At 46.6% G+C, this 9,141-nt stretch overlaps 1 protein-coding gene across 1 annotated transcript; it reads left to right on the forward strand.

Annotated features, from left to right (window-relative positions):
* The first annotated feature begins 467 nt into the window (after positions 1 to 467).
* FAM25A (family with sequence similarity 25 member A) lies at positions 468 to 4,729 on the forward strand. The gene is made up of 3 exons (XM_023508762.1): positions 468 to 540; positions 2,017 to 2,079; positions 4,596 to 4,729. The coding sequence occupies exons 1-3, from the start codon at positions 468 to 470 to the stop codon at positions 4,727 to 4,729; spliced, it is 270 nt and encodes an 89-aa protein (XP_023364530.1).
* Positions 4,730 to 9,141: the final 4,412 nt, after the last annotated feature.

Genomic DNA, 9,141 nt, shown 5'->3' on the forward strand with positions numbered 1-9,141 from the left:
GATTCTCTTGCCTCAACCTCCCAAGTGGCTGGGACTACAGGTGCTGGTCACAATACTGGCTATTTTTAGAGAAGGGTCTCCCTTTTGTTTAGGCTGGTCTTGAACTCCTGAGCTCAAGCAATCTACCTGCCTCAGCCTCCCAGAGTGCTAGGATTACAGGTATGAGTCACCAGGCCTGGCCTCCTTCTCTCCTTCTTGAGGACCCTCACCCAGACTCTATCCCTAGACCTCTCACTCAGCACAGGGTCTGAGGATCTCATGCTGCCAGAGTGGCAAAGTGGCCATCCACTCCTGGGGTGGCTCCACCCAGGCTCTTCCTGCTGCCGCCACCTGTGCTGACTCACCTGTCCTACTGGGCTGTGGCCAAGGCTTGGTGCCCCAGAACCCAGCCAGCTGGGGGAGGCATCTATAAAAGCGCGTTGGGCCAGTCCCTAGCATCCTGTTTGGCTATCACCTGTTGCTGCATGATGCTGGGAGGCCTGGGGAAACTTGCTGCTGACGGCCTGACCTACCGCACTGAGAAGGCCACTGAGGAAGCTGGTAAGGACTCGGGGGCTCCTTTCCACCTGGGCATGTTGGAAGCTGATTCCAGCAGGCAGAGGACCTTGGTTGTGCTGGAAACCCTGGCCTACCAGCCCTACCAGGACACGATGGGGTTGGGGGGTGCAAGGCCGGGAGGGCAACGCCTGGGGAAGGCCGCTCAGGGTGAAGTTGTGCTGTGACCCTAGTGCAGCCCACCCTTGGGGTGTGAGTGAGGGCCAGGAGGGAGGCCAGCCCAGGGCCCTGCCCACAGGAGGCTCCTGGGGACAGGGGGCAGGCTGGGTGTTGGGTAAGCAGCTGGCCGCTTGGGCCCTTCCCTCTGGAAACCTGGGGAGCTCTTCTTTGTCGTGGCAGCCTGTCAGAAAAAGGAAGATGGATTTTTTTTTTTTTACCATAACGTTAAAGTTTCAAATATTTGTTCATTAAGAAGCCACTAAGTCTGATTCTGTTCAAAGTTAAAAAGGACATTTTCAATTTCTTCCAAGTTCCGGGAAACCCATTTATTATGCAGAGATCGAGGTTCCTTCTCTTGTCAGATATTATAGTGGAAAAGTTTGTGCTGGAGTTTGCTGGCCTTTTTCAAAACAGCTGCAGACATGTTTTTATTTTGTTTGTAATTCTACAGCCAAGGTGACCACTCCTTTATATTATTTCCATTTTACAGATGAGGAAACCAAGAAGTTGAGGGTGGAGTAGAAAGTAGAACAAATTCCCCTCCCCCCTTTTTTTTGTACAGAGTCTCACTCTGTTGCCAGCGAACTCAAACTCTTGGGCTCAAGAGATCCTCTTGCCTCACCCTCTTGAATAGCTGGGACTACAGGTGCCTACCACAATGTCCAGTGAGTTTTTCTATTTTTAGTAGAGATGGGGGTCTCACTTTTTTTTTTTTGCAGTTTTTGGCCGGGGCTGGGTTTGAACCCGCCACCTCTGGCATATGGGGCTGGCACCCTACCATGAGCACCACCCTGGGGTCTCTCTTTTGCTCAGGCTGGACTCTAATTTCTGAGCTCAGGAGATCCAGCTGCCTTGGTCTTCCAGAGTACTGGGATTACAGGTGTGAGCCTTGGCACCGGGTCAAAATCAGTTCTTATGACTCCAAAATCTTTTCGTTCTAGCATGCTGCCACTTGAACGAAATAGCTGTGAGGAGGGCACAGAATTCCCTCTTATTGGAAGAACTGCCTCAGGGAACTTGGTTTTGCTGGAGGAGACTTCAGGATTTAACCTAAGGCAGCCAGCCAGCACATTCTGAGAGGAGGGTGACCTGGCTCCACTGTCCCACATGGCAGGAGGGCCAGCTCCTCAAGATAGTGTGTCTCCCAGCATCTGAAAGAAGCCAGCTCAGAGTTTTTCTTGGGAATTAGCTTATCCTGGCTAGAGGTGGCAGAGAGCCCCACCCTGGATATCGGTAGGCGTCTCGGCCCACCGTGAGGAGTAGACCTGCATCCCCACTCACTTCGAACTTATCTCTTTTCAGTTCACGCGGTGGAGGAAGTGCTGAAGGAGGTGGTAGACCATGCAAAGGAGGTTGGAGAGAAAGGTGAGGTGGGAAGGAGGCAGGGAGCCTGGGGCCAACCCCTTCTTTGACTAACTAGGTCAAACCTGCCCCGGATGCCGCATCCTTCCAGTTAATATGCAATTATCTACACTTATCTGAGGTCACAGATTACACTATGCATTAGGGCTCCGTTTAGGTAGTCCTTTCTGTGGAATGTTAAAAAGACAAGGTCACAAAAGACCATGTGACAGTGTACTGGGACAAAACATTGAACATGTAAAACTGTGTTTATATACATTTTTTTTTTTTGAGACGGAGCCTCACTTTGTTGCTCTCCTTACAGTACTGTGGCATCACAGCTCACAGTAACCGCAAACTCTTGGGCTTTAATGATTCTCTTGCTTCAGCCTCCCAAGTAGCTGGGACTACAAGCACCTGCCATGATGCCTGGCTATTTTTTGTTGAGGTTGTCATCATTTTTTTAGCTGGCCTGGGCCGGGTTCGAACCCACCAGCCTCAGTGTATGTGGCTGGGGCCATAACCACTGTGCTACGGGCACCAAGCCTGTGTTTATATAAATTTTTATGTGTGTGCGTGTGTACCCTGACTAGAAGTATGTATAAAGCATATGTGTGCTTCATTCCTTTTCAACAAAATAGATTACAGATGGATCAAGGACTTAAATCTTTATTTATTTATTTATTTTTGATACAGAGTCTCACTTTGTTGGCCTAGGTAGAGTGCTGTGACGTCATAGCTCACAGCAACCTCAAACTCTTGGGCTCAAGCAATTCTCTACCCTCTGGAGTACCTGGGACTACAGGCACCCCCCACAAGACCCGGCTAGTTTTTTCTATTTTTTTTTCTATTTTTATTAGAGACAAGGTCTTACTCTTGCTCAGTCTAGTCTTGAACTCCTGAGCTCCCGTAGTCTACCCACTTCAGCCTCCCAGAGTGCTAGAATTACGGGTGGGAACCACTATGTCTAGCTACTTTTTCTCTTCTACTAGAGTGGTTTGAGACCACTGCTCAGACTGGTCTCAAATTCCTAAACTCAAGCAATTCATCCATCTGAGCCTCCCAAAGTGCTAGGATTATAGGTGTGAGCCATCATGCCCTGCCAAGTACTTAAATGTAAATACATGAATTTATTAAATTGTTTGATGGATAGCCGGGAAATGTGGTAGGCACCTGTAGCCTCAGCAACTTGGGAGGTTGAGGCAAGAGAATTGCTTAAGCACTAGAGTTTTTTTGTTTTTTTTTTGTAGAGACAGAGTCTCACTTTGTTGCCCTTGGTAGAGTGCCGTGGCGTCACAGCTCACAGCAACCTTCAACTCCTGGGCTTAAGTAATTCTCTTGCCTCAGCCACCCAAGTAGCTGGGACTACAGGCACCTGTCAAGTTTGCAGTTTGGCCAGAGCCAGGTTTGAACCTGCCACCCTTGATATATGAGGCTGGCACCCTACTCATTGAGCCACAGGAGCTGCCCTAAGCCCAAAAGTTTGAGATTGCTGTGCACTGTGATGCCATAGCACTCTACTGAGAGCAATATACTAAGACTCTGTCTCAAAAAAAAAAAAGAAAAAAAAATTGTTAGATGGCAATTTTCTTAGCTCAGACTATTCAATAAAATACCATAAACTAGGGCGACGCCTATAGCCCAGCCCCATATACTGAGGGTGGAGGGTTCAAACCCGGCTCCGGCCAAACTGCAACAACAATAACAAATAGCTGGGTGTGGGAGCAGTGCCTGTGGCTCAGCTGGTAGGGCGCTGGCCCCATATACTAAAGGTGATGGGTTCAAACCCAGTCCCGGCCAAACTGCAACAAAAAAATAGCCAGGCATTGTGGTGGCGCCTGTAGTCCCAGCTACTTGGGAGGCTGAGGCAAGAGAATCGCCTAAACCCAGGAGTTGGAAGTTGCTGTGAGCTGTGATGCCACAGCACTCTACCGAGGGCAATAAAGTGAGACTCTGTCTCTTAAAAAAAACAAAACCCATAAACTACGTGGCTTACACACAATAGAAACATGTTTCTCACCCTTATAGAGGCTGGGAAATCCAAGATCTAGGCACCAGCAGATTTGGTGTTTGATGAGGGCCCCTTCCCGGCACATAGATGGCACCTTTCAGCTGTGTCCTCTCATGGTGGAAGGAGCTAGCTCTCTGTGGTCTCTTTTGTGAGGCCTCTAATCCCAACCTTTTAATACCATCATGTCAGGGGTGAGGATTTCTTTCTTTCTTTTTTTTTTTTTTTTTTTTTTAGCAGGCCTGGGCTGGGTTAGAACCCACCAGCCCTGGAGCATGTGGCAGTGCCCTAACCACTAAGTACGGGAGCCCAGCCAGGGGTGAGGATTTCAGTATGTTCAGTCTTGCTCAATTGATGCAATGCATCTTGGGAGGGGGATGTAGATCAGATCTGAATTCATTCCTTTAGAAGTCCTGCTGCCATTGGCTGCTCCAGGGACCAGTTCAGTAAGTGCCATGTGCACAGGCCCTTGAAAGGGATACGAACCCAGTGAGTGGTTCACCTGGACATTTTTCCTCCTTCTTCCCAACAGCCATTGGTGATGCCCTAAAGAAGGCCCAGGAATCAGGGGACAAAGTGGTGAAAGACGTCACTGAGACAGTGACCAACACAGTCACAAATGCCGTCACCCATGCAGCAGAGGGCCTGGGCAAGTTGGGACAGTGAGCACACCTGCCACGACCATGGACCCTTCCCAAATCTCAATAAAAAAACATGAAATGTGCACATTGAGTCCTGGATTTATTTCTCTTTGGATGGAAACACTAGGCCAAGTATTTCTCAATGGAAATACTGTGCATGTCCCCAGTTCCTCCTCTGTGGGGTGGAGGCCAGTTCAGGGCACCCACAGGTCGGTTGGATAGGTTCCCGTGACATGTCAGATGTTCCTCACTCACATTCTAAGAGTTATGTCAATAGGGAGCTCTTATAGAATTGTTAGTGTCTACGCTACACTTCCTTCCTTTACTTATTTATTTACGACAAAGCCTCAAGCTGTCGCCCTGGGTATAGTGCCATGGCATCACAGCTCATCGCAACCTCCAGCTCCTGGGCTTAAGTGATTCTCTTGTCTCAGCCTCCCAAGTAGCTGGGACTATAGGCTCCCGCCACAATGCCCGGCTATTTTTTGTTTGTAGTTGTCGTTGTTTGGCAGGTCCGGGCTAGATTCGAACCTCACAGCTCTGGTGTATGTGGCTGGCCCCTTAGCTCCTTGAGCTACAGGCACCGAGCCTACATTTCCTTTTTGTTTTTTAAATTTAAATTTTTTTATTTTTGAGACAGTCTCACTATGTCACCCTCAGTAGAGTGCTGTGGCATCACAGTTCACAGCAACAACCTTCAACTCTTGGGCTTAAGCAATTCTCTTGCCTTAGCCTCACAGGTAGCTGGGACTATAAGTGCCTGCCACAACACCTAGCTATTTTTTGTTGAGGTTGTCATCATTGTTGTTTAGCTGGCACAGGCCGGGTTCAAACCTGCCAGCCTCAGTGTATGTGGCTGGTGCCATAACCACTGTACTACAGGCGCCGAGCCTAATTTTTTTTTTCTTTTTAGAGACAGAGTCTCACTTTGTTGCCCTCGGTAGAATGCCGTGGCATGACACCTCACAGCAACCTCCACCTCTTGGGCTTTAGGCGATTCTCTTGCCTCAGCCTTCCGAGTAGCTGGGACTTTAGGCGCCCACCACAATGCCCGGCTATTTTTTTGTTGCAGTTTGGCCAGGGCCGGGTTTGAACCTGTCACCCTTGGTATATGGGGCTGGCACCTGAGTGGCCCAGTATAGCTGCCTTCTGTACTCACTGAGCCTCAGGCACTGCTCCTAATTTTTTTTTTTTTATTGTTTGAGATTCATTGAGGGTACGAAGAATTAGTTTACACTGATTGCATTTGTTAGGTAAATTCCCTCTTATAATTGTGTCCCACTCCCGAGAGGTGCATAGTACACCATGACTCCCCAACCCCTTCCCTTCTCTCCTGGCCCTGCTCCCTCATTCCCGACCCTCCACCACATATTAGCTCATCTACTGCCTTCATATTAGAATTGAGTACATTGGATTCTTGCTTCTCCATTCTTGAGATGTTTTACTAAGAAGAATGTGTTCCACCTCAATCCAGGTTAATACAAAAGAAGTAAAGTCTCCATCTCTTCTAATGGCTGAATAGTATTCCATGGTATACATACACCATAGCTTGTTAATCCATTCCTGGAATGGTTATGCTACATTTCCTAAAAGACTGTTTCCCCAGAAACTGTATATGGCTTTCAGGCACCCCAATGCTTCAAAGATACCCTAAGGGAAGATTTTATATTTTATAATTTATCTTGCAAAAAATATGGCATCTCCTGTTTTCTTGTTGGATGTTCCCAGCAGACTTGAGAAGAAAAGTATTTTGAAGAATAAGTTAGGTGCTCACAATATTTCTGGCTCCTTTCAAGTATTGGCCTCACAAGTTTCTTTCTTTCTTTTATTCTTTTTTTTTTTTTTTTTTGAGACAGAGTATCACTTTGTCATCCTCAGTAGAGTGCGGTGTGGCGTCATAGCTCACAGCAACCTCAAACTCTTGGGCTCAAGTGATTCTCTTGCCTTAGCCTCCCAAGCAGCTGGGACAACAGGTGCCTACCACAATCCCTGGCTACTTTTTAGAGACAGGGTCTTGCTCTGGCTCAGGCTGGTCTTGAACCTGTTAGCTCAGGCAATCCACCTACCTCAGCCTCTCAGAGTGCTGGGATTACAGGTGTGAGCCACCGTGCCTGGCCCTACAAATTTTTGCATAACATAGGAATAGCCAATGTCTTGGCTTTGGAACATTTACCAATTTGCAAATTGGAAATTTGGAACATTTGCAACATTTGCAACATTTGCGAAGAGATGAACTTTATATCTTGGTTGGGTTCATGATGACTTTTGTATTCCCCCAATCCAAACCCAAGCTCAGAAGGACGAAGACATCATGGGTGGCAGTGTAGATTCAAATGCTTTCTTTGGACGACAGATCCTCTCACAGGAATTTATTCTTCAGGTGTGCACAGATGCATACAGGTACCCAGAGGCCAAACACACAGATTCATTGTACCAGCAAGAGATCGGAAGCATCCTAAAGTGTTGACCAAATCACTTGGAGGCTGGGCCCTGTGACTCACACCTGTAATCCCAACACTCAGAAGGCCAAAGTAGGCAGATCTCTAGAGCTCAGGAGTTTGAGACCAGCCTGAGCAAGAGCGAGACCCGTCTGTACTAAAAAATAGAAAAACTAGCCGGGCATTGTGGTCACCCAGTGTAGTCCCAGCTACTCCAGAGGCTGAGGCAAAAGGGTTGCTTGAGCCCAAGAGTCTGAGGTTGCTGTGAGCTATGACACCATGGCTATCTACCCAGGGTGATAGAGTGAGACTCTGTGCAAAGAGAGAGAGAGAGAAGGAAGGAGGGAAGGAAGGAAGGAAGGAAGGAAGGAAGGAAGGAAGGAAGGAAGGAAGGAAGGAAGGAAGGGAGGGAAAGAAAGAAAGAAGGACAAAGAAAGAAAGAAATCACTTGGATGGCAAGTTTTGCTCTGGTTCGGTGCACAGTATGGAGTTGTCACCTATAATGTTCCAGTGCATTATAAATACAGTAGAACCTCAGTAAGTCGACCATTGAAGGGACAGTAGTAAACTGGTCAACACTCAGAGGTGTTCAATATAAGGAACTAGGCCTATTGTACGGATACGTACATGTGGTTATGTCCAGTCTATGAAAATTAGGTCCACTTGAGGAGGTGGTCAATGTAAGGAGGTGTCAATTATGGAGGTTCTACCGCACCTCAGCTTAAAAATGGAACCTGTTCCTATGTGTCCACCAACCAGGACTGGTTAACAAATATTGGATTATAGTACCCCAAATGGAATAATCTATGGTTGTTAAGAATGAAGAAAATGTACATATATCATTCAGGAAAAAGTACAGTAAGGCTGCAAAATATGTATAGTATTGAGTTCATTTTTATAAAGCAAACATATAATTGCGTAAGAGTAGAAAAACCTGGTAGCATATATACGTATGTGTAGGTCCACACATATTAACAGTGGACATCTGTGTATCTGTGGGAATATGCGAAGTCCTTACCTTCCATATTACATATTTCCATGATGCTTGAACTTAAGAGAAAACCAATACAGATATTTTTTAAAATGTGGTCATGGAGGGCAGTACTAGCTTATTCAAGGTTATTTCCTAGTGAAGTGCTACTGGCAGTTTGCTGCTTGGTGCACTTTGTTACCATTTGATGACTGTGAGTTTGGAAACTCTCAGTAATTAGCCACTGGCCAGAGTGATCAGTGATCATCAGTGTTCTTGTTGAACAGGGTATAGAGCAGCTTGGGTTGCTGAACTTGCACAGCAAGTTATGTGTGAGTTAGCTTCCTGCAGTAGGTAGGACCACATGCGATGATGAACTAGATTAAAAAAAAAGAAGAAGAAACTGGTTCTGACTCGCCTTGGTCCAACTCCACAGAGAGTGGGAAAGCCCTGCCCTCACCCGCGACTCACTCTGCAGACTGCTTTTGTAGAACAACCATTTCCTTCCAGCTCTCATTTGCTTTTTACTGTGTGTGGGTGGTGTACAATGAGAGCCACGAAGTCAACCCCGAACTCTAAACGTGTCGTAAAAAGTAATAGATTCTGTGTGAACATTTTAATGTCGGTAAATAAAAAAAAAGACAATAGAGAATGATGTCAACAAAAATAGTGGAGTAAGAACCCCCCAAATCCTCTCCTTCATAAAAGCAATGAAAAAGAAAATTGGCAAAAACAAACAGCAACAGAAGTCAACTCTTTCAGAAGTCTGGAAATTAATGGTTTGTAGCAATCCAGGGAGTACTTAGAATAAATTAAAAATAGGCTGGTCTGAAGGTAGTGAGTTAATCTCAGTTGATGGTTCACAGGTACAGATAGAACTCCTTGTTCTACTCTGTCCCCCCTTCTCCCTACTGCACCTAACTGTCTTTTTTTTTTTTTAGAGACAGAGTCTCACTATGTTGCCTTGAGTAGAGTGCTGTAGTGTCATAGCTCACAGCAACCTCAAACTCTTGGGCTTAAGCAATTCCC

Source organism: Otolemur garnettii, unplaced genomic scaffold (assembly GCF_000181295.1).
Source record: "Otolemur garnettii isolate 467f Iridium unplaced genomic scaffold, OtoGar3 scaffold00275, whole genome shotgun sequence".
Taxonomy (NCBI): domain Eukaryota; kingdom Metazoa; phylum Chordata; class Mammalia; order Primates; family Galagidae; genus Otolemur; species Otolemur garnettii.

Bases quoted from the DNA above. Each gene is read 5' to 3' on its own strand.
- FAM25A (XM_023508762.1), top strand. From the start codon at position 468: ATGCTGGGAGGCCTGGGGAAACTTGCTGCTGACGGCCTGACCTACCGC. The intron at 541-2,016 runs GTAAGGACTCGG...ATCTCTTTTCAG, and splicing joins GAAGGCCACTGAGGAAGCTG to TTCACGCGGTGGAGGAAGTG. The intron at 2,080-4,595 runs GTGAGGTGGGAA...TCTTCCCAACAG, and splicing joins AAAGGAGGTTGGAGAGAAAG to CCATTGGTGATGCCCTAAAG.